This window comes from Plasmodium vivax, chromosome 13 (genome assembly GCF_000002415.2).
Source record: "Plasmodium vivax chromosome 13, whole genome shotgun sequence".
Lineage (NCBI taxonomy): Eukaryota > Apicomplexa > Aconoidasida > Haemosporida > Plasmodiidae > Plasmodium > Plasmodium vivax.
This window is the reverse complement of record NC_009918.1, coordinates 392,500-415,877: the sequence shown is the minus strand read 5'-3', so window position 1 is coordinate 415,877 and position 23,378 is coordinate 392,500. Positions and strand designations below refer to the sequence as shown.

General features: G+C 45.7%; 3 protein-coding genes across 3 annotated transcripts, besides 22 other annotated features; 2 read left to right on the top strand and 1 right to left on the bottom strand.

Moving 5' to 3' along the window:
• Nucleotides 1–8: 8 nt before the first annotated feature.
• Nucleotides 9–29: a microsatellite.
• A 93-nt stretch (nt 30–122) lies between these two features.
• Nucleotides 123–157: a microsatellite.
• Nucleotides 134–161: a microsatellite.
• Nucleotides 162–177: 16 nt separating this feature from the next.
• On the top strand, nt 178–4,329 carry PVX_084540 (hypothetical protein, conserved). Its single transcript, XM_001616525.1, has 2 exons — nt 178–3,324; nt 3,355–4,329. Exons 1-2 carry the CDS (start codon nt 1,008–1,010, stop codon nt 4,053–4,055), a joined length of 3,018 nt encoding a protein of 1,005 aa, XP_001616575.1. The 5' UTR covers nt 178–1,007; the 3' UTR covers nt 4,056–4,329.
• Nucleotides 387–407: a microsatellite.
• Nucleotides 1,986–2,013: a microsatellite.
• Nucleotides 2,431–2,476: a microsatellite.
• Nucleotides 3,337–3,364: a microsatellite.
• Nucleotides 4,330–4,845: 516 nt separating the features above from the next.
• Nucleotides 4,846–4,874: a microsatellite.
• Nucleotides 4,875–5,240: 366 nt separating this feature from the next.
• Nucleotides 5,241–5,287: a microsatellite.
• A 284-nt stretch (nt 5,288–5,571) lies between these two features.
• Nucleotides 5,572–5,595: a microsatellite.
• A 354-nt stretch (nt 5,596–5,949) lies between these two features.
• Nucleotides 5,950–5,973: a microsatellite.
• Nucleotides 5,974–6,692: 719 nt separating this feature from the next.
• Nucleotides 6,693–6,722: a microsatellite.
• An 806-nt stretch (nt 6,723–7,528) lies between these two features.
• Nucleotides 7,529–8,488, top strand: PVX_084535 (syntaxin 5, putative; the record flags this gene model as incomplete). Its single annotated transcript, XM_001616524.1, has 1 exon — nt 7,529–8,488. The coding sequence occupies one exon, from the start codon at nt 7,529–7,531 to the stop codon at nt 8,486–8,488; it is 960 nt and encodes a 319-aa protein (XP_001616574.1).
• Nucleotides 8,489–8,836: 348 nt separating this feature from the next.
• Nucleotides 8,837–8,872: a microsatellite.
• A 593-nt stretch (nt 8,873–9,465) lies between these two features.
• PVX_084530 (hypothetical protein) lies at nt 9,466–21,846 on the bottom strand (the record flags this gene model as incomplete). Its single annotated transcript, XM_001616523.1, has 1 exon — nt 9,466–21,846. The coding sequence occupies one exon, from the start codon at nt 21,844–21,846 to the stop codon at nt 9,466–9,468; it is 12,381 nt and encodes a 4,126-aa protein (XP_001616573.1).
• Nucleotides 10,585–10,609: a microsatellite.
• Nucleotides 11,188–11,214: a microsatellite.
• Nucleotides 13,839–13,866: a microsatellite.
• Nucleotides 16,215–16,239: a microsatellite.
• Nucleotides 18,421–18,444: a microsatellite.
• Nucleotides 18,876–18,902: a microsatellite.
• Nucleotides 19,501–19,532: a microsatellite.
• Nucleotides 21,847–22,924: 1,078 nt separating the features above from the next.
• Nucleotides 22,925–23,009: a microsatellite.
• A 53-nt stretch (nt 23,010–23,062) lies between these two features.
• Nucleotides 23,063–23,095: a microsatellite.
• Nucleotides 23,096–23,378: the final 283 nt, after the last annotated feature.

Sequence of the window (23,378 nt, the reverse complement as noted above, 5' to 3'; positions counted from 1 at the left end):
GGTAAGTGTTGGCACGAACACATGCATACATACATACATACATACACACACACACCTGTGCGACATACCGATTTGCTACCCTCCAAAGTGCGCACTTGCATAGGCAGCCACTGTGCTCACGCGATGTGGTTTGTTTTCTTTTTTTTCTATGAAAATCAGTTTTCTTTTTAGTTTCTTGTCCCCCCCAAATGATTGCCAACCAGTTACGTTTCACACATACGGCAAATTTTATTGACTCTCTTTTGTCATCTGAATTATTTGTTTTGTTCAAATTTGTTTTAAATTTTTTTTTTTTTTTTTTTTTAATTGTCCTCCATTTCACATTCCTTTGTGGTTCATTTTTTCGTATCATAATGCATTATTTGTAAATTAAAAAAAAAGAGGAGCAGCTGTTTTTCTCATTAAATTATTTTTCTCACGAGCTTTTCGCACAAGTAGATTAATTATTGCTTTATCAAGTGAGTGCCGACGGATGAGCAAGCTGCGCTTTTCGCGTCACCTGGCTTTGCCTATAAATCGCTTGCACCACTCCCTCTGTGATTGGTACCTTTGCGCATGCGCGTCGGGGGAGCTCGACAAGTGGGCATAAATACATACGCACAGGTCTCTACTCGAGTCCCGCTGCTGCGATGTGAGCGGCGAGCATTAGAGAGTTGTTATACGCCTCCACTCTTCCACGCACGTGTATTTTTGTACGCATGTGCACATATACACATGTGAGCCTGCGCGCTGAGTTTCTCTCCCCCACATAAGGGGCAACTCCGGGATACACGACTTGGCTTGTAGATTCGCCACGTTGTTCATCGCGTTCGCTTTGCTCCACAGGTGGTGAACTGTTCCCCCTGCTGCGCCTTCCATTTTGGCAACTGCACCTGTTCGCAAATTATTTGAAATATTTTTTCCTTCACTCTGGCTGGGAGCAGCTCCTCTCCCGCGCCTCTCCCGTTTCGGCAGTGTTATTTTGCCCCTCGCTAAACCTCACTTTTCGCCCACCCCTACCCCAAACGATGAACGAAAAAAGTCACAAGCAGGCACCCCAGGTGCAGTCGGAAACGCTGTCGCTGATAAAGAAGCAATTTTTTAAAACGAAAATGTGCCCCTTCCAAAAAAATAAAAACTACTGTCTAAACGAGTCCAACTGCCATTACGCCCACAGCATTGACGAGTTAAAGCCAATGCCGGACTTAAGGAATACAAAGCTGTGTGATTACGTGAAGAAAAAAATCCCCTGCCGAGACGAAAATTGCAAGTTCGCCCACGACATTGACACGCTGAAGCCGAGTGTGCACTTGGCGACGTACAAATCAACCATCTGCAGCTTCTGGGGAAAGGGAAAATGTTTTAACGGAAATAAATGCAGATTTGCACACGGGACGGAAGATATGAAAACGAATGAACAGATGGACATGTTGCAGGGTTCAAAATGTAGTAAGAAAAATAAAAATAAAATGAAGAGCAATGCAACGGATATGAAGCAAGGGACTGCTTCTACCTACTCATTCGATACGTGCGATTATTCTGCTAATGGGTCGTCGGAAAATACAAACATATCTTATTCATACGACAAAGATAGGGATGCCTTCATCTGCCGAAGGAGCGTAATAAAAAATGAAAAAACGAAAATGAAAAGCAAAAGGAGAACAACACAAACACCCCATTTGGAAAACGAAGTAACCGCAAGAGACACAAATGACACCTTCGATAGGGAGACGGCGGATGGAGATTTCCACCTGCCGGATAGCACCAACGGAAATTCCATTAAAGAGGTGCTGAGCAAAATTGAAAATCTAGCCCTCTCTACCTTCATAGAGAATAACGACAAGTACGCGAAGGTTATTAAGTACCTTTTGAACGAAAACAACCTCCTGAAGGAGTCCATCAAGAAGGACCAGAGTGGCCCCCTGGCGGGGAGGGACTTCCCGGGTGGCGCAGCGCAGCAATGTGCAGATCGTCAATATGCAGAGCAGCAGTATGAAGAGCAGCAGTATGTAGAGCAGCAGTATGCAGAGCGGCAATATACAAACCAGCAATACACAGATGAACGCTTCGCCACGCAGGGACCCCTCACCCAACGCTTCCCCAGCCCAGGCAGCAACGAAACCCATTTTGGCTACCCCTCCTCAGTCGCAGTAGCAGCGGCAGCCATCAACCGCAGCCTCAACGGTGACGACGACCTGACCAAGTACGTCCTCCCAGAAGACGCCACAGACAATTACCTATTCACAAATGAGAAGAGAAACCCGAAGCATTCCACGTCCAATTTTGATGACGGGGTTAAGGCAGACGACAATCTCAACAGAATAATCAAAACGATTGATGACATTCTAATTTCTCAAAATGTGGGATCATTTTCCAGCGTGAAAGATGTAAACAGTCCCCACGAAGTTAGAGAGGCCTTTTCTGTTAATAACAGTGGAGAGCTAGCTAACAGAGATTATGCAAACCTGATGAGCAATGCGAAGTCGTTCGAAACGGAGAGAAGTCTATACCATCATAATGGTAACTTGAGTAACGTGGCACATAATGGCAAACATATGGCTGGCGGAGAGGTCCAGGAAGAGGCGCAAAATGAACCGTTTGAGGAAGGCATAATAAATTATCTCTCGCAAGGAAGGAAGAAAAGAAACTGCTATGAGGAGAAGTTTGGAGGTGCACAGCTGCCACCCATTTCGTATGGCGTCTCCATCGGAGGAAGCATCCACAGTAACGGCATGCACAACGTGAAGAGCACCACCAGCAACATGGGCTGCACGAACCAGATGATGCTCGATTTAGACGAACTCGCTGCCTCCAAATTTTTTAACCCGTTTGCTTTTCACCATAATGAATACAAAGGCCAGGAGGTGGGTCCACCCCAGCAGCAGAGGATGCCACAAATGCAGCGCATCAGTCAAGACGGGTTTGACAAAAATGGGGAGATAGACACGTGGAAGGACGGCATGGTTCTGTTCAGGAATGACCACATGGCTAGCTGCGTTGGGGGCAACGAGAGGGACGGGGGGTTCAGCGGCGTCAACTATGCGAGGGGCGTTGGAGGTGAGGACGCGGCGAATGGTTATGCCGACAGGGGGTATGCCGCCAAGGGGTATGCGGTGAACGGTTTTTCCGCCAACGGGTACGCGGCCAACGGGTATGCGGCCAACCCATTTGCAACCAACGGATTCGCGCCGAGCGACGGGGCGAGGGCATTCCCAACGATCGACCGCTTCGGCCGCAGGGGCTATGGAAAGAGCGAGGTGTTCCTCCCCTCCAGTCACGGCAAAAATGTGAACAGCGCAAAGGAGACCATTCCGAACGTGGCCACTTCAGGCGTAGCCACTACAGGCGTAGCCACTACAGGCGTAGCCACTACAGGCGTAGCCACTTCGAGTATGGCCATCCCGAATGTGACCTCTTCCAACGTGGCAAGCCCGCACCAGGTGCAGAAAAAACCAGCGAGCAGCGGCCCAATGGGGAAGGAAAAAAATGCGAAGCTGAATTTGAGGGAAGGCGCTGAACTAGACAGCGGTATGAACGTCGACAGAAATTACCCCTTCAGCAATGACAAGTCAGATTTTCTCAAAAAAATAAAATGCTTAATATCGAAGGAGTTACATTACAGCGAAACGAAAAACACACACTCGAGCGTAAAGAATGTAAACCACCTGACGTACTGTAGTGAAAATAATTACCCGTTTAAGAAAAGCACCCAGCTGAGTGACTCGTTACCATCAGCATCGAATTATAACGCGTGCACTCCAGATATACACAACCTCACTTTTCTAGACAACAATAATATAGAGAGCAATAACAACAGATGGTTTGATGAGGTGAACAGTGGGAACAGCTTCGCTGCCAGGAATGGAGAGGTGACGGATGAAAATGGTGGTGTGAGACTACATATGGACTTTTCTTCTTATAAAAAGGAAGGCACTAATGAACAGAACATTTGGAACGCGAATGCTAACTTGAACGAATTTGTCTACCCGATGATGTCCCACGGGTGGATGAACGAGCAGAAGACCGGCGACTTCTTTGGCGTGTCCAAGTCCGTCAATTTGAGCAGCCTCAACTAGGCCGCGCAGGAGCGCTCACGGGGAAGCGGCGTTGACGAGGCGGCGTTGACGAAGCGGTGCTGACGAAGCAGTCACAGCAACGGGGGTAGAGACACATCCATACATATACACACCCATACGTGCAGCGCGCACGTCCGCGAAACCCACATTTGCAGAAACTGTTTTTACCAAACGAACCGTCTGCAAGTGCCCATACAGATGTTCGCCCAACCATCAGACCACTTTAGCGCCCTCATCTCGATAAGGACCTGCGGTGTGCATACACGTATATGTGTCACCCCACTCCTCCCCCTATTCGTGCGAACACAATTCTTTACGACTCCCCACAACGCAAATGCCTACTCACACAAATGAAAAATATTTCCGACGGTTGGCCCTGCCTTGATGTGGGTGTTGTCCCATACACATATAGGCTTCATTTTAAGCCGATTATTTTGTTCCCTTTCTTAATTTTGTTTATTTGTTCATACTGTTGTTTTGCAATTTTGTTGCTTTGCCTTTTGGCCAAGTTTTATTTTGCACATTTACTTTTTTTTTTTTTTTTTTGTCGCTCTCTTGCTGTGTATGTGTGCGTGTGTGCCTATCCACACGAGAAGCAGACAACTGATGGCTGATGTTATGGAGAATTTTTTCAGCGCAATTAAATTATTTTGAAGAAAATTTTATTTAGCTCAAATTTTAGGTGCCTTTTTTTTTTTTTTTTTACTTTTTTTTTTGAATAAAAAAATTACATCAATGCAATTAAAAAAGTTTCCTACCGTTTCCCCTTGTTTGCCCCATTGTGAATACTTCTTTCCACACACTGCTTACTTTTTTTTTTTTTGTTTAAAAGGGGATACAATTTTGTTTTTGTTTATCTTTAATTATTTATAGGAAAATTTTCTTTAAGGGAATTTAAAATCCTTCAACTGATAAACGCAGCTGTGAAAATATTTTTATTTTGAGTAGGCATATTGGCGATACGGAGCAGAGGGGCTGTGTTGTAGCGCGCGCATCGGCTACTCTCACCATTGTGGTTGTTTCCAAATTGCACACGGCAATTCGACAAAAAGTAACACGCATTTGGAAGTGGGACCGAGCACATGGGCAGAATTTATACGTATGTATGCATACACACATGTACCACCTCTTTAGGAAGCATAGGCAGCCCCCTTGGTCCCGCCCCTAAACCGTTTTAACGTCATCGTGCAGTGGGGCCACACACCGCCCTACTACAATTCCACGTGAGCGTCATGAAGAAATGGAACTCTTAAAACAGGTCAACTTTGATACAGCGTAAATTTGCCCTCTCCGGCAACTTCCTATTTCGCGTTTTTGATGTGAATAGCTGTGGATGGGTGGGGAGAAATACGATAAGTTTTTTTTTTTTCCCTTATTTGTTCATTTTCACCTGAACGGTTCATAAAATATTCATTTTTTTTTTCTTTTTTTTTTTTTGTTGACTCAACTGTCCATTTTCACCTGAACGGTTGATGCGCCTATTCTTGTGTGTGCAAATCGATCTGAATTGCATCCGTACGGGAGTCACGACTGTAATGTTCCCATTTACAAAATGATGTATTTGGAAATGTAGATGGGGTGAAATTAGTGACTTGCTATTTTCCCTTTCCTTTTGCTTCAACAAATCGTTTGAAATTCCCTCTGAAGATAATTTTTTTTGCTACACCAAAGTGAACAAAGTTGAGAAGACACAACTGGGGGAACACATTCGACGGACGGGGAGATTAAAACTTCTTGTCATTTCCCCGGCGGGCACGTGAGGACACCCACCAGTGACCCAACTGAAAATGAAACTGAAACAGCAGTTGTGCGATTATGCTTTCGTTTGGCGGAATAACTGCGACCTTGCCATACATTCTGTTTCTCCCCCCGAGCCGTTCATCGCTGTTCATCGCCGCAAAATTTTCCTTCCACCTGTAGCAGTTAACCCGTGCAGAGGCAACCAGTGGTCGCAAAGGAGTTGTATTTTGTTACATTTCATCACTTGGTGGAAGCACACTAACGGAGCTGTTTCGATTTATGCCTACATGAAACCTCCATTTTTTTGAAGTTGGTAAAACGGACAAATGGGAAAAAAACAAATCTCACTCATCGTGCGTAACGAATTCATTTAGCAGCCCTTTAAGCAAAACAACGCAAAATCGTGGTAGTGCGTTGCACAAAAATGTGCTTTTTTAAGGAAAAAAATTTCACAAATTTATACATTTGCACGCACGCACGTACTTGCGTGATGTACATACGGACACCGCGCTCGCATTTGTGCCGTTCCCCCCATTTCGCCCATCCCCTTCCAATTTTTCCAATGTGAAGCGCTTAAACTTAAAGCGTTTTCAAATCGCTTTCTTCCATGTTGGCACTGGTTTGAGGGGCACCTTTCACAGTTTCTTCTGCTGCCCCAATTGTTGATTCCGTTTGTGTTCCTTTCGTTGCTGATGCTTTGCGCATTTCATTTTGGCACTCCCGCTGGGTACATTTTTTCGTTTGGCCCACCCCTTTTTTTTTCTCACATATTTTATATTCCCTCCCCATTTGGCAAAAAAAAAAAAAAAAAAAAAAAAAAAAAATTAAATTTCACGGCGTACTGTTTTTCCCGTTCAACAGAAAGAAGGCGAAGAAAATGTAGAAATGTAATTATTTTGTGATTACAACGCAATTTGCGTATGTTTCCTTTTTTTCCCTTTCACTTTATTGCTTAACGTCAGTTCGTTTCACAAATTTGAGTAGCGCGCTGCCTGTACTGAGGGGGTATAATACTGCATGGCGTTCACCGCGCCTTCGTTTTGTTCAACTTGTGTTAATTTTGCCGCGTTTGGAAATTTTTTCCCCCGTTTTGGAATTTTTTCCCCCGCTTGGCAATTTTTCTCCCGTTTGGGAATTTTTTCCCCCGCTTGGCAATTTTTTCCCCCGTTTAGCAATTGTTCCCACCTTTTGGTTAATTTTTTCCTGATTGTGTAAAATTTCCACCCATTGAGCCATTCCACTTGCGCATGCAATCACCTGAACTCTTCGGCCCAGCAGTTCGCACAACCTTGTGAAGTGAAAAAAATGACGCAGAGGATTGGCATTTTACAAGTCAGCACGTTGGCCAAGTGATCGAGAGTGCCCATCCACACATGCGTTGTGCACATTCGTACAAACACACGTATGTGAAAGTGAGAAAGCGAATAATTACACGTGCGGTGCAAAGCCCCTTGGTTGTTTCCCTCCCCTTTCCCCATGACTAAAAATCATGTAAGTTATGATGCCTTTGGAACAAAAGTTAAAATGCACACGCGAACACATGCGCGCATTGGGGAAAATTGCTTTGTTTAAACATATAGCAGACGCGCATCACGAGGTTTGTGTCTGATTGGCTACTCTTCATTGCAAGGGGGAGTACCTGCGACTGCGTTGTGAGGGCAGGACAAGCAAGCGGTTAGAGGGAGAGCACGAAAATATAGGGGATAAACCCGCTGAACGGAGGACAGGTCAAAATGTCGTACAAAAATTACCATAGCGAAAACAACCCACTCGCAGAGGAAGCAAAGGCAGACGACAATGAGAAAAAAATAAAAGACAACATCTTGTTGATCAAAAAGAATATGATATATGCAGAGGAAAATTTAGAAAACTTAAAAAACAATTTAATATCCAAAAGAATTATAGAAGCCTTGCATGAAGAAATTCAACAAATATATGTGAAGGTTATCGAAACAGAAAATTTATTCCGTGATTGGGAAATAAAGTTTGCCGAAAATCCATTCGAAAAACAAAAAAAAAAATATATTTTCGAAAAATTAAACATCCATTTTAAAAATGAAGTAAATAAATTGGAGAGCATATCTGTGAATGTAAAAAAAGCTGCCAACGAATTGCCCAATATAGAAAATGGCGAAATGAATTATAGTCATATAAAAAATGCCAAGGGGAAAAAAATAAAAAATAGCAGTATGAACTCTTTGGGGACAAATCATTTTACTAAGGACAATTTTATTCTCCACGTGGACGAAGATTTTGCCGACAATGACGATTTTGTGAACAACGACGATTTTGTGAACAACGACGATTTTGTGAACAACGACGATTTTATCGAATCCGCTAGTGTGTATGATTATGAGTTGGACCAGTTTAACGAAAATGACCTCTTAATAGAGAGCGAAATAGCTACACAGAGGTTCGAAGGAATTAAAAAAATTCAATGCCAAGTTGCCCAAGCACAAGAAGTGTTTAAAGATTTGGCACACCTCGTTTTTACGCAGAAGGAAAATATCGAAATTTTGAATAACAACATTTATGATGCCAATATAAATGCTTTTAACAGTGCCAAGGAATTAAAGAAGACCTATCATAGTGTGAAGCAGCAACGGCTGTCTTGGTGCCTGGTGGCCATAACGTTGGTCATATTTATCTACTTCATTTATTTCAAGTTGTTTCACCTGTCCATGTTCAGCTAGACGAGGTTTTGCAACGTGGACCCTTCCTGCCCAAGCGCCCACGGGCTGCGCAACGGACGTGCATCGTTGGAAGGGGGACACTACTCGAGTTGGAAGCGTTGGGAAGAGCCTGCCCCCGCTCCTCGGCCAGTTCGTTAAAAGTGAAAAGTAGCATAAAGGGTTTGTTTATCTCGTGAGTGCACGGAAAATAAGCAGGTGTACGCCATGCCGCTATATCGCCATATCGCCATGTCGCATCCCTCCCGTTCTTTTTTTTCTTTTTTTTTTGTTTTTCCTTTTTTAATTACTCATTTATTTCCCCTTTTTTTTGTTGTTTAATTTGATGACTTTTTAATACCTTTGTAGTTTTTATGTATTCATGCGTTTGTGCGAATTTGTACGTCTGATTTGGGTGCCTCTTCCCGAGCGCTCACCCGTGGGCATACCAATACGCATGCGCGTTGCGTGCAAAATTAAAACTCCTTTCGACAGGATAACAAAGAATATTATATCATAAAATTGTGAGGCTTCCCTCTCTTGTGAAAGGTAGCCCCTGTGTGGAGGTTGCCGCGGGGATGAAGGGTCCACAGGAATTATACCCCGCGTGCAGGGATGTTCATACGGGTGTGTGCAGAGAACGTCCCCAGTTTAATTTCAAATTGGTGAGAAGGGCAGGGAAGGACCGCGCGCCGAGCGTTTCGCAGGTGATGAATGTTCACGTGTACAGTGAAAGGAACACTGCTCTACTCAGGGTGAACGATCCGAATGTGCGGCTGCTAGGCGCACTCGTTTTGCGCGATGATGGGGGTTACTCCCGCGTTTGAGTTTTCACCGGGGGGTTGCGAACGGAGAGGGTCGCTCTGCTCGTCCAGCGGTTCGTGCGGCAGTTAGAGCAGCATTCCAAATGAGTCACAAAAACAAGACAAAAAAAAGAGCAAACCAACTGGTGGGCAAACCAACTGGTGGACAGACAAATTGGTGGGTGTACCGAGGGCGCGCTATAGCCAGGGGGCCCAGCCCGGGTACAGCTGCGACAAATACTGCGCCGATCTGGACACATAAAAAACGCGGTGAAAGAGCCCCCTCTTATCCAGCATATGGGCATACGCCGCGCTGGGGGAATGGCCGTGCCTCCTGTTGCGGGCCATCCGCCTTGCACGCTTGGAGCGCCTGGCCAAGTCCCTCCGTACGAAGTAAAAAGACGAGAGGACGCTCTTCGCAGCCAGCAACACATCAGAAGAGTCATCCCCATCATAGTAATTTCGGGGATTAAAATGGTGAACGTCATTGTTCGTGTGCAAATCTGTCATGTAGCGAAAATTGTTCAATTCGTTGTACTGTAATTTTTGAGGGTCAATTTCGTGGTGTATTTTGTGTATCCCTTGGAACTTTTCAAAAGGTTTTAACTTTTTCATGCTTTTTTTTCGCCACAAATAATTTGAAATTAAAATTTTGTTGCTCTTCCACTTTGTAATTTCTGCCCTCCAATTTGTTACCCTTTTTTTGGGACAGAATGTGCGGTGCCCTCTTCGAGTTAAAAGTCTTTTCAGAAATTTTTCAATTTTTTCCTTTTCATTATGGTCCACTGCATCATCCGAATGTTCATTTGCAAAAAAAGGTACTTCATTTTTGTCCAACAAGAAATGCTTGGACATATAAAAAGGTTTGTAAAAGTAGAGTTTTTTATTTTTATAAATATCGCGTGTTATTTTTTCCCTTTCGTAGGGATTTATTTCGTAAAACTGGTACATCTTTGTCACTTTGTCGTATGCCTGCTTGGCATTAAATTTTTTTTTCTTCTCTGTATCCACGTGGGGGGTACCCGCACACAGAATGTTTAGGTACTTGTGCAGGTGATTTATTTGCTTTATAATTTCCCTCTTCATATTATTTTTCCTCAAAATGTAGATTATGAAGTCTGTGTAGTTGGACGCATTTCCTCCCTGCGAGGTGTGCCAAGGGTGTCGTTTCCTCTTCGGGCGGGAAATTGAAAGGGGTAAATATATGCCACACTTTACGATCATTTTGGGAACTCCTTTTGATGTTGCCTTGCAGGCGGCGGTCTGCTTCGTTGCTCTTCCCAGTCTGTGCAGAGTTCTGCAGGCCCGCTGCTTCCTCGCGAGGTGTACTTCGCATTGGTCACTGCGAGGAGCAGCAGAGGGGAGCCCCCAGTCGTCCAACTGGTCAGCCAACTGGTCAGCTAACCGCTCCTTAACGCGGCTCCCCATTTTGCTGCCCATTTTGCCGCCCACTTCGCTACGCCCCAGCAGCTGCGCCAAAGCCAAGCAGCGCTCGTAACAATTGGCCCGCAAAAAATTCTGCACGTATTTCAGGGCGTACAAAAATTTGAACGCCTGGAAGCACACGTACGCTTCCTCCTCTACGCGGGGGTCGCCCAACCGTTCATACACAACGACGTCGCTCTTGATTTTTAGTCCCCTACAGTAGAGGAAAAATATCTTCTCCTTCTCCCGCATGTCCATGTCGCTTTCCCTTTTAAGGTACAGAATTATGAACAGAGCAGAATACGAAATGATCCCTTTGAGGATATGAGCATATTTTTTCTTCACTGTGTTGTAGGCCTTTTTTAAAATTTGCACATGGTAGTTGATGGCCATCAAATGGGTCTTAATTTGGCTCAGTTGTTCTTCCCTGCTGCATGTATTTTCTGAAACTTTCTCCTCTTCTGCACTTGGTGTGTGTCTTCCCATCCGAGGGGGTTCCCCACCGGAGCAGTACCCCCATGAGATGTTCCTTTTCCAAGCACTTACGTAGGAGCTAACGTTCATGATGACCCTGGCCAAGTGGGTCCTTCCCACCATGGGGAAGAAGAATTTTTTCTGCGCAAAAAAATGTTGGCCAGTATTTTTTTGGCAACACGTGCCATACATTCTAAGCAGACTTTTCAAATCAACGTGGAGGGAGGAGAAGACAAACGATAGGAGGTGCACACAATTGGCATATGTCTCTTTGTCGTCTCTCCTCATGCAACTATCTAGTAGGGTAAAATGACCGCTTAACATTTGTACGGCCAAAGCAACGTCTTCGTTTTTATTTTCCAAGTGAGGATTTCCAAAAAGGGTTTGTAAAACCTCTGTGAAGAATTCCTTCAGGGGGAGGTGGTGCTTCTTTCGATAGACCCTACGCACGGCGTTCATTTTTCCCCTCATTGAGAGTAGCCTTTTTGTGTACTTCTCCACTTTGGACAGGTCCCCCCCGTAAGGCTCTCCCCTTCCGAGGATCCTTCCCAATTTGATTAAATAGTACACGGGGGTTTCCTTGAACATTCTTCTAACACAACAGTTGGGGGTATCCATTTTGGTTATTTCTTCCCCCCCTAAATGTGTGACTACCCCTCCGTTTGGATAATCTATCCCCTTTAAGTCCCTACCTTGGTGGTCATGCTCGTTTAGCACAACTGTTTTAGGTTCCTTCCGAGGGATGGTCCCCTTTGGTGCGCTGCTCACACTCGGTGCTTCGTGATGCACTTCCTTAAGTTCCTCCCCCGTTTGGTCAATTCCAGATTGATGATCATTTTTGTGGAACAATCTACATATGATAATGAGGTCCCCCATTAGATGGGGTCTTCCCCTTAAGCTGGTCTTGACTCTACCCCAGTGAGAAAGATACACCTGCTGGTTAATCAAACGGGTGGCTCTCTTCGCATGGCGTCTTCCTCTAGAAATGGCCTTCCAATGGGGTGAAAAACTCATAGGGGTGTATCCCCCCGCCAGTTGGCTAACCAGCGAAGTGTGGTACTGATATATGCGGTTAAACGAAATAGCGATGGCACGAAGGGACATGAGTAATCCCTCTGGGCGTTGGATGACACACCTCGTTTGTCCCAAACGGTTGCACTTCTCTCCCCTAGTAACTCCAAACATGTAAGCAGTGTAAAGCACATCGAAGTAGTCCCCCCTCCGGTTGTGATAAAAGGGGGAGAAGAAAAACTGGTCAAATTGGTTTACATAATACGATTGGTACTTTTCGCTCCACGTGGATGACACTTGGTACAATTGGCTTATAAAGGCAGATGGCGCATAGCTATATATGCACGCGTTCCAAAACATGTCTGTAATTCTTATGGGCACAATTTCTGGCTGCATTAGGTAAAGGCCCCGCTGGAAGGACAGCCCTAAATCTACATTCACAATTTCGTGGTTGATATAGTCATACAAAATGTTAATCAAATTTCTATCCCCAACTTTCAAAATGAAATTGATGAAGCTATTTAGCATTAACGACTCAGTGTACGTTTTCCTATTTTCAAAATAGTCCCTATTGCTGCTGCTTAGGAAATGTATGTACTGCTTAACCTTTTGCGTTTCACTTTGGTGGTCTTCCTTCAGCTCCAGGTAAACTTCTCTTTGTCTTTTTTTCCGCTCCCTTTCTGTGTTTCTTTGTTGGCTAGCTGGCTGCTCCTTCATCAAGTGGGTGATATGTGTGGTTGACTCTTCTTCTACCCTCGTCTCTGTAACTGCTTCGCTTTTGTTAGTCCCCCTTTGGTGCACTGGGCTTTTCCTATCCCCTGTGGGGGGAACCAGCCGGGCTCCCCCTTCTGGGAGACGCCTCCTAACTAGGTGGTTCATCTTTTGGCTAAAAATTTCGTGAAACTTCTTCTTGTCCGGGTGACTGATGAGGGCCAAAATGGACATGGCGTTTTTTCTTCGCGCCACCATTCCGACCATGTTGGAAAGGCAGGTGATGTTGAGCGGGGAGGGGGGGACAAGCGTGAGGGGGGGAACTACGCTTGGGAGAACTACGCTTGGGAGAACTACGCTTGGGAGAACTACGCTTGGGAGAAATACACTAGGGAGAACTACGCTTGGGAGAACTACGCTTGGGAGAAATACACTAGGGAGAACTACGCTGGAAGGAATTGCACATGGCGATCGGGTAGGATCCCCCTGGAGGGTCCCCTTCGTTGTTGAGTTCACTGCGCACCCCGCTGCGCTGGGACCACCTCCGTGCTGGCCGCTTACCCCCCACGCGAGCGCGTCCAGCATGTCCGCCACGTACCTGCCTACTCGCACGTCCTCCCCGTGGGTCACCATGTACGTGTGTATACCCCCATCGGCAAAAACGACGGTAACGCTTTTTAGCAGCTTGTTATTTATCCTCACGGTGTACACACTGGTAGCGCCAAAATTTACAATCTTACTATAGGAGGTCAGGAGGTGGGATTTCTTTTCCTCCATGTAAATGCAGCCCCGTCTGTGTTCTTCCCCCCCTGGGGAGGACGCCAAACATGCATACGTTACAAAATTTTGTAGACGAATATTCCCAGCATCTGCATTTTTATTCTTGTGAATCATCCTTTTGAGCAAATTGTTATAATTAAGTAAAAATTTGATTAGCGTTATCAAATGGGATTCACTGATTGGGGGGCACTCCACTTTCTCAGAGCAATTCTTCCTCATGTGTTTTATGTGTGCCTTCATTCCGTCCTCCACCCCGTCGGGAAAACGGACCTTCCTATCGACATACAGAAAGGTGTAAAAATCTGCAAAGAGTACATAAACCCTTCTTAGCTCTTCCTGTAGCACCGTCTTCGAGTAAAGCTCCGCTCCAGAGGGAATTCCCCAGGGGTCGCACATCAGATGCATGTGGATGAAGAAATGCTTAACAAATGGGTTGCTGCCACCGTCTTCGTCACTTTCATTGTTCAGAAAGAGAGTCAGTTCGTTTATGAATATTAAGAGGAATAGAAATTTTTCTCTCCACGCGTTTTTCACCTTGGGTTTTTGGACTGCCCCACTTGGGGGGTATTGGCTGCTTTGACTGTGGTGCTTGCTATGGTTGTGGTCCCCACCTTGCACTGCTTCAATTGTGTTTCCGCCCACCTCATCGTAGTGATTCCCCCCGTACGTCCTCCTCTGCCGGTCCACCTCTTCCATGTAGCAGTTCAGCTCCACGCTGCAGCTGCACCCCCCTAGGGAGCTCTCTACATAGGACAGCACCGCTTGAAAGATTCTCACAAAAAGAAGTTCCGTCGTGTTGAGCAGGCACGTCATGCTGTTATTGAAACCTAAGTTGAGCAAAAAGTTAGAATCTTCTATGTGCTTAAAAAATTGGATGTTCGGCATACGTTGGTTGGGTGGTTCACTCGAGGTGTGGTTGCTCTGAGGGGGGGAACATGACGTGGTTTCATTCGATTTGGTGGATTTTTCCCCCACATGGTTAAGAGGCAAACGGTGGAGGCATCCCTTTTCTGTCATGTAGGCGTTATTTGATTCACCCCCCCCGTCACCACCTTGTGCACGCGCATATTTCGAAGCTCCACCGCTCCCAAACATCAGGGCAAAAAGAGATTTCTTCACCCCCCCCTCGTACTTGCTATATAGACACATCTTGTAAAAGGCAGCCACCTGCATGGAGATGACTTGGGGGATTCTCCTGTACAGGTGGAGGAACAGAAAGAAGAGCGTCCTCTTCATAATGGTGTCTTCCCCTTTTTCAAAGAAGTAGCTGAGCAGGTTTCTATGGGCGGAGGCGTACAGAGGTATGGGGATGGCCCCAATCAGGTCGTAGAGGCTCAGCTCCAGGTTTTCCATTTGCCCCTCAGAAGACCAGTCATCTGTATGGCAGCACTCATCACTCATAATATTTTCCCCTCTTGGGGTGTCACTACCGCTGCATGGGTCCTCACCCGGGGAGAAGTACCCCCCATCCTTCACTTCCGATTTGTTACCGGCAAAAATCATCCCCTTCAAGATATCCTTTTCGCGGTAAAAAAAAAATAAATTTCTAAAAAGGGTTATCAGCCTGTTTTTTTCTTCCAAATTGTTGTGTACCGAAATGGAGTTGTCTCCACTGCGCTCAGCCGTGATGTGACTGAATGAAGTGGAGGCGAACGAGTGAATCATCCCATCGACGGAGTTATACATAAATAGCGTTCTTACGAATTGCAAAAATTGTAAATGCTTCAAAATGGTGTCTACACATTTGTCACTTAGTTGCTCTTTGCTTCGAATGCACGATGCGATAAAATCCCAGCTGTAAAATCTCTCCTTGCAGTTGCTGAATTGGATAATTATTTTTCTTACCATTTTTAGGTTCATCACATGAGGGATGTCCACGCCCGGTCTGTTGGCCTCTACAGTCTCGTCTCCATCTGTCCCCTCTTCTAGGTGCACTGCTGTCCCCTTTTCCTGAGCCCGCGCCCCCTCGCTGCTCAGCTCATAAAACAGCTTCAGCAAAAACAAGTCACCCTTGCAGTGGCCAACCCAGTGCGCGTACCTCAGGTAAGACTCTCTCCTCGTGCTCATTTCATTCAACATGGCTAGCTGCTCATGCAGTTGTTCGCAGTAGAGGCGTTTAACAAAAATGGCACCATCACGGTGAAGGGAACCTCCCCTGTAGTTCCCCCAAGTGCTTCCTACACCGCATCCATCGTCCATCTCTCCTTCTGTTAACATTCTGACGATGTAACTTTTATAATTTCTGTTCATTTGGGGGAAGTTAAAACGGAATACTCTGTTTGGCAGCCCTCCTGTAAGGCTGCTCCTCATTTTGCAGATGGAGTGGAATAGCGATTTGTTCGCCTCTTCGTTAGGTACTGCTCTGTGGTGATGGTTGTTATCGCTGGGGGAACCTCCATCATTCGGGGGGGAAAATAAAAACCTGTACTTGTGCATGTGCTTCTTATAATCCCTATGATTTCTGAGCAGCAGGTAGAGAGCGAAGGGGTCGTCTCTTCCCTTCCGTCTGTCTACCAAACTGCTTATCAGACTAAAGGCGAGAAAATTTTTCCTATTGATGTAATCTCCCTGCAGGCCCTTTCCCCTGTGGGCTTTTACACGCTCACACGTAGTGGAGTAGTTGCCATCTTTTAGGACGCTTCTCCCTCCACGTGAACTTTTCACCTTGGTGCACTTGATCCCCTTTTTGAGGATCAAATTTTCCACCTTTCGGGTGTAATTTGTATACGCACTGAAGAGGCGGCATCTTCTGTAAAAGTGGTAACTGTGAAATGAGCTTTCCTTCAAACAGTTGGCAAATTGGTTGAGCCAAAACTGTGATGGAGGCATCCATTCGGGTTGTTTTTGTTCCAAAATGAATCGATTTTTATGTACATGTCTGAAGATGGGGAGAGGGTTCTTCGTTATCCAGCTGCTGAACGGGGGAATTTGTTCCTCCTCCCCGTTTGGCTGCCTAACGTAGGTGGGATTACCCTTTTTTGTGGCTGTGATGTCCCCACCGTTGGGATGTTCTCCCCCCAGAGGAAGACGAACCAACGATAGGTTCTGCTCATAACAGTTAATGAGCGAACTCAAAAAGGGGTTCTTCTGATTTGTGTAATTGTTATACGCACAAATGTGTAGGCCTAGGCGGGCACTCATCTTCTTCCACTGCTTCTTGTCGGTGCAAAAGGATAGGTTGAGAAAATAGAGGCTTATCAGGTCGTCGTGCGGGTTCAGCGCGTAGGTTGAGCGTACCTCCCCATTCCGCGTCGTTTCTTCGCCACTCCGCTGCGCCACCTCTCTCGACCCGGTTGCCCCTTCCGCGAGTGCCCCCTCTGCATCACTTGGCTGCTCAATTTCCTCCACATCGAACAGCACACTCCTGGCAAAGAGTCTACACAAATTCAGGTCCTTCCTCTTCATGAAGTACAAGCTGAGCAAATAATTTTTCACCTGCCCACTTAGGAAATCCCCTTCCACCGAGGAGACATTTTCTAAAAAATTAAATATGTGTTTCGGGTTGCTCACGAAGATGCAGCTTTGCATGTACACGTAAATGATGCCTTTAAAAAGGTGCCAATTGCAAATTGAGAGGTGCTTCCTCATTTTTGCTACTCCTCCTTGTTGGTCCTCCTTCACGTCTGTCTCTTCATCGGTGGGGAAGTATACACACCGGCCGATCAGAGGCAACACCTTTTTGTTCTTCTCAAAGTAGTGCACTACGTTTATGTACTTGTGTTTTAGAAAGTCCAAAAATAACGCCACGATTTCGTTCATGTCGATTGCGCGGAATGGCATGCGTGTGGTTAGAGCGTCCAGCATGGGGGGCTTTCCAATTGGTCTGCGGCCTCCACGTTCGCCACGCTCTCTTTGGGTGCAAACTTGTGGGTTGTCTTCCTCTGCGCTGTTACCAGCACGGATAACTTTGACCCTGTCTTCTTCCCTATTTTTACCCTTATTTTCTTCCCCATTTTTACCCTTATTTTCTTTCCCATTTTCACCCCTCTCCGCTGCCCCAATTTGGAGGATGCCCGCCCAGAGCTCCCCCGCCTGCTCGTAGAAGTCAAAGAGGGAACACACGTGGGTGGCCTCCCTCGCGCAGATCGAAACGAAGGTCAGCACGTGGTTCATGTAAATGACGTGGATAAACTGGTCCACAATTTGGAGCAGTTCTTGTGGCACCCCTTGTGCATGTGTGGGGGGCTCCCCGCTGGTTCGGATCTGCTCCTGGGAGTGGCGCTGTGGGGAATCCCTCTTCGCTTCTTTTTTGCCCCTCTCTTGGAATACCCTCCTCCTCAACGCCCCAAGCAGCGTGGAAATTACCTCCTCATAAATGGCAACGGTGACGGATGCATTCACGTAAAAAAATGAATCCCCGGACATGATCATTTTGTACACCGTTAATCTCTTCCAGCTATTATATATATGCGTGTAGTTTCCAAAAAAATATGCTAAATTTTTCGAGGTGAAGTGATCCAAATCGTTTTTTTTCAAAGCCGCTTCATCCTCATAATGCAGCACTGCGTGTACACCCAAATAGTCTGCATGGCCACGTTCATACCTCACTACGGTGCACAGCCGGTTGGTCAGTTTCGCTAGGTAAGAATCCACAATATATATGATGTCCAAAAGGTATTGCACGTTTTTTAGGAGGCATCTTTGCTCCTTCACAACGTTGCCTTCTTTCAATTTGTTTAGAAAGCTCTGCAGCAAATTCTCCAACATCAGGAAGGTCTCCTTTCTGCTCAGCCATTTGTACCTCATGAAATTCAGCGTCAGGTGGTATCCCACGAAGAGGAGAATCACATTATACACGTCGAAACGTGTGCGTTCGCTTCTTTCTGAGGGTTGCTCCACGCGGTTATTTTTTATCCTGTGGGGGGAGATGACCCCCCCCTCTTCATCGTCTACACCATCTTGATCGTCCCCCTCACGGTGAGGAAGTACCCCGCGAGAGAGTTCTCCAGAGTTGCGGGCGAGCCACTCCAACAGGGAAAGTAAGTCCCGCTTCGCCTCTCCTTGAATTGCCCCACTCCGCCGCGTACACCTTGCGATGTCCTCAAAGTTGGCCCTAAAATGGGAGAGGCACTTTTTATAAAACTCTACGGATTTATACGACCGGATGGATGACTTGGACAGGAGGCTCCTAAAAACATACGCGTTCTTATCCAGCACAAAATAGACGAAAAAATCGTTTACGCTTATATTTCGTTTTTGTTGCTTTTCTGCCCTTTTGTGAAGTGCTCCTCCTTTTAGTAGGGACAAGATGGCCATGTCAATTTTCACCTTCTGGTGGTGCTTGGCTAAACTGAGTTTTTCATTCTCATGTGCGAACACTTGGAGGTACTTCCTGCGAAGCAAACGCAGGGGAACTTCCTCCAACAAGTCGTTAATTGAGTAAATTAGTACCCTTTTCTTAACTTTTTGTACGCCCCGTTTGGGTCTCACCTTTGGGTCATTTACACCAATTGATTTGCCTTTCCAGTGGACCCCTGCTTCTAATGGCACCTCCCCCAATGTACAGAGCAACAGTGAGGGTCGCTCGAGTACCCTCCGGAGAAGTGAAAAGTACAGCTCCACATCGAAGGTGCCAAAGAAGACGGGAAAAAAAAAGAGGGTCTTTCTAATCTTCCTAAAATAATAGGAGTCCATAAAGAGGTTATAAAAAAAATCAGCAAAATGGTTTTCTCGAAATAGTTGGCCTACGAGTTGGAGGACTCCCCGCTGGAAGGTGGGATTCTCTCCGGAAGGAGGCCCCTTTCTGTGCATGCGCGGCGGACATATGTCACTCCAAATGGGGAAAAGGTACAAAAAGAGCTTCACCAAGTTGGCCCAATTGTAGTAACAGAACAGCCGTTTCGCCCCCGTCTTCTCATGAGAAACAGTGTGCAAAATGTTTTTTCTGGATATTTTATAAAAAATAAAAATATTAAAAATTAGTAACGGAAAGGTGAATTCCTCCATCTGGCAAGAATTTAAGAGAAGGAAAAAATAGTCCACTTCCCTTTTGAAGAACTTGCAAAAGTGTAATTTCAACTGATTGTCCTTCAAAAATTTTCGAAAAAAAAAAACATCAACGTGTTTGTGTGTGCTCTTCATGTAACGAAATAAAAAGGAGGAATATTTGATGCCATCCACCAACTGCAAAATTGTGTAATTATAAAAAATAACTTCACTGTAAATGTACTTTTTTATTTCTTCATTTTTTAACTTCCTTATGGCAAAAGTGTAGATAAAGAAGAGCCTTTTTTTTACATAACTGTCTTGAAGGAAGCTCCGGAAGGTTAGTATAATCATAATAAAATAGAACTTTGCAAATTTCTTTCGCTCTCTTTTTATTTTCATAAAATTGCTAAGCACAATTTCAATTGCCCTTTTCTTGTCCTCCACATGGTGGACACATGTGACGACTACGAGAGAGAAGTTTTGGAGCAGATTTGCGTCTCCTTTATTGAGGGGTTTTCCATCTTGGGGGGTTAGAAGCTCATTCCGTTCGCTCCCCCCCAAAGGTTCATCATAAGTGCTTCCACGTGGGTGCGTCTCCTCTGTGTGATCGTCTTGGCTGTTCTGCCCCCCGTGTAGTATACTTCTTATCGCCCCTTCTAATTCGTCCTCCATGTGCGCCTCTTTTAGCCCTTCCTTTTTCTCGCAATCGTCTGCCCCTTCATCATCGCGGCGAATGTGTGGCTGCTTTTTTATCTGCTCGGTGACGAATCGGGAGAGGAAGTCTCTGTCGTGACGGTCCTCCGCCTCATCATTCATTTTGGGAAAACCCTCGCCAAGGGGCTGCTCCGCCACTATCGCCGCGTTAACCAGGAGGACGTACAACTCAATGTACTCGCGGAGTGCCCGGTCGAAAAAGCCACAAAGGAGGGTCCGGAAATCCCACAGTTTTACAAAATGGGAGAAAAATGCATTGAGGCAGTTCAGAGTGGACCGGATAAGCAGAACAAACGATGGGGTAACTTTCATCGGCTCGTACAAAAACAGCTTGATGTAATGAATTAAAAATAACATCATTAAGCATAAGTCTCCAGCGTGGTCACTCCTTTCATCCATGTGCTGCAAGATGGAGGTGACCGTGGGGGAGTACACCTGTAGGGTTAGCAATTCCTCATTTTGGTAAAATATGGCGTCCAGTTTGAATTTAAAAAAAAAAAACATTTTTGCGTTTACGAAGAAGGTGCAAAATAGGTCTATCACTTCTTTGCTGTATTTTTGGATAAACGACGGATGGTACTTGGCAACCAATGCGAGTAGGTCTAACGTGAGGAAGGTCAGATAATTCGCACAAGGCTGGTTTTGTAAAATTAAAAGTAATCCCTGGCAAATTGTTTCGAATAGGAAGTTTATTTTTTTATACTTGTATCGATGGTACGTTAAATATTCCCTTTCTGTAATGGAGAAGCGCGTTTCGCTGGGAAGGTTGGATCTCCCCTCGGAGGTGTCCTTACCCTGGGGGGAGATGACCCTGGAAAACTCGTTCTTCCCCAAATTTAGCAGCGTTAGGTAGAACCCCACGGCCATGCTGGTAACCTTATTGACGCTGAGGAGGTCGCCATCCATTTGGTACCTATCATGGATGTACTGGTACAAACCGTCACTTTGCAAGTTCTCATATGGTATATTCCCATTTTGCAAGTTCTCATTTGGCAGATTGTACTTTTGAAGAAAGGTGTATACTACGTACACGATTATGGTCCAGACGATTTGCAGATTTTCCGATTTGTTATAAGTGCTGCAACTTAGCAGAAGCAGAAGCGGCAACATCTGTTCGTTTTTAATCTTCAGCTGGTCAAATTGGGGGAAATTATTCTTGTTTCCACTCGCTAGGTAGTCACTCAAAATGCAGTTTTCCTCTTCGTACCTCTGCAGCTGTATAATGTTTCCCCCCAAAATGGTCGCATCGTAGGATAAAAAGTTCCTTTTAAGTAGGTAAAGTACCGCCTCCGTTAGGGCTTTTAATTTTTGGGTGGCCGTTAGGAACAGACTCAATCTGTTCATCTGCAGTGCCTCTATAGACTCATCATTAATTCGGGCGTACGTAAGGACATGATTAAAGTAGAAGTAGCAGAGTGTATTCTTAACGTACTGTGCGTCCCTCGCTTCGTCCCTTTGGGATAGGCTCTCTACGACGCTTCTAACCTGCGCTAGGTGTTCCAAAATGGTGATGCGCTTCTGGTTTGCATTTTTCATAGTACATAAGGAGGGGCAATAACAGAGGGGAGGGCCGCAATTCACAGGGGTGTACCACCAGTTTGGGCTAACCCTTTTGTAGGGAAAGGGAAGAAAACTTCCATGCGGGTTTCTTCCTACCAGGGGGGGGATGGGTGGAAGGTCTAAATGGCTCAACTGTCACATGTGTGTGTGTTTATACGCGTGGGGTTTTCACTCCGTCATGTGTAGAGACGCATCATAAGCGGGTATGTGTGTGTGTGTGGGGTTATTATAAACCCAATCGTGAAACCGCCAAAATGGAACAAGCACGATTACCCTTTGGTGGTGGTAAAACTGGCGATGCATCGCTTCATCAAGTGGGGAGGTGAAGGTCCATTTTGTGAAGTTCTCCAAAGGGGAGTTTACGGGGTGCTTCCCGGGCTCTACACGCCCCCTGGAGTTCCTTTCAACGTCCCGTCGGTTTTCCGTTCTTTCGTTTGGTTTTCCGTTCTTCCGTTTGGTTCTCCGCTCTACCGTTTGGTTTTCCGCTCTACCGTTTGGTTTTCCGCTCTACCGTTTGGTTCTCCTTTTTCGTGTTATCACTTTTTTATGCCTTTCCACTTTGGCACCTTCGCGAAGTTGCCTCCTTGCCCTGTTCCTCTAAAAAAATCAAAAGGAATTGCCAAAAAAGGGGGAGCCACTAAGCGCGCGTTTGTGCAGCCTCGCCCTACGCGTGAGCATGTTGGGGAGCAGCTTTCGCGAGTGGGAAAAAGGGGGAAAAAACGGGAAAAAAAACGAAAAAAAAATGGGAAAAAAAACGAAAAAAAAATGGGAAAAAAACGGAAACAAAATTGAAACAAAAGTAGCTAAATGAGCGGGAAAAAAGGGAAACACAAAGGGGCTACACCCGCAGAGGGCATATATACAAAGCAAAGCAAAGCACAAACGCGCGTGTGTATGCATATCTGTTTAGCCGCACAAACGGCAGAAGGGAAATTCTTTTTCACCCAGCTGACATGTGGACATATAAGCAAATATAAACAAATATAAATAAATATAAATATATGCATGTATATATGTGCACATTTATGTGTACGCACGTACAGCCTTGCGCGCAGCGGCGGAACAAATGCAGCATGTGCACCAGGGCGTTTCCCCTCAGAGGGCGTGCCTTCGCTCATGCGTGGAGCGTTCCACGTGCTCGCATTATTTGCACAGTAAGCAGGCACTGTGTAGGTACTACGTAGGCGTCGCGTAGACCCCCTCTGTGATGAGCTGAACCAGTTGTCTTCCCGATGCGTTACCCATCGATGGTATCAACATCCCGGTGGGGAGTCGGCTTACGCGTAGGGGCTTCCCGTACAGGTCCTACGGACGGGTGCTTGCAGAAATGTGCCACCTTTTTTCATGTGTGTGGGGATGATATCCCACTTGGAATGTCAGCCAACATGTGAGGCAACTCCTTTGGAAGGTCTTCCAAACGGGCAAAATGGTGAAGTTACTTTTCGTTCGCACAAAAAAAAAAAGTTGCAAAGTAGGCGCAGCGGTGGTTACAAAAATGGCCTTCTGTA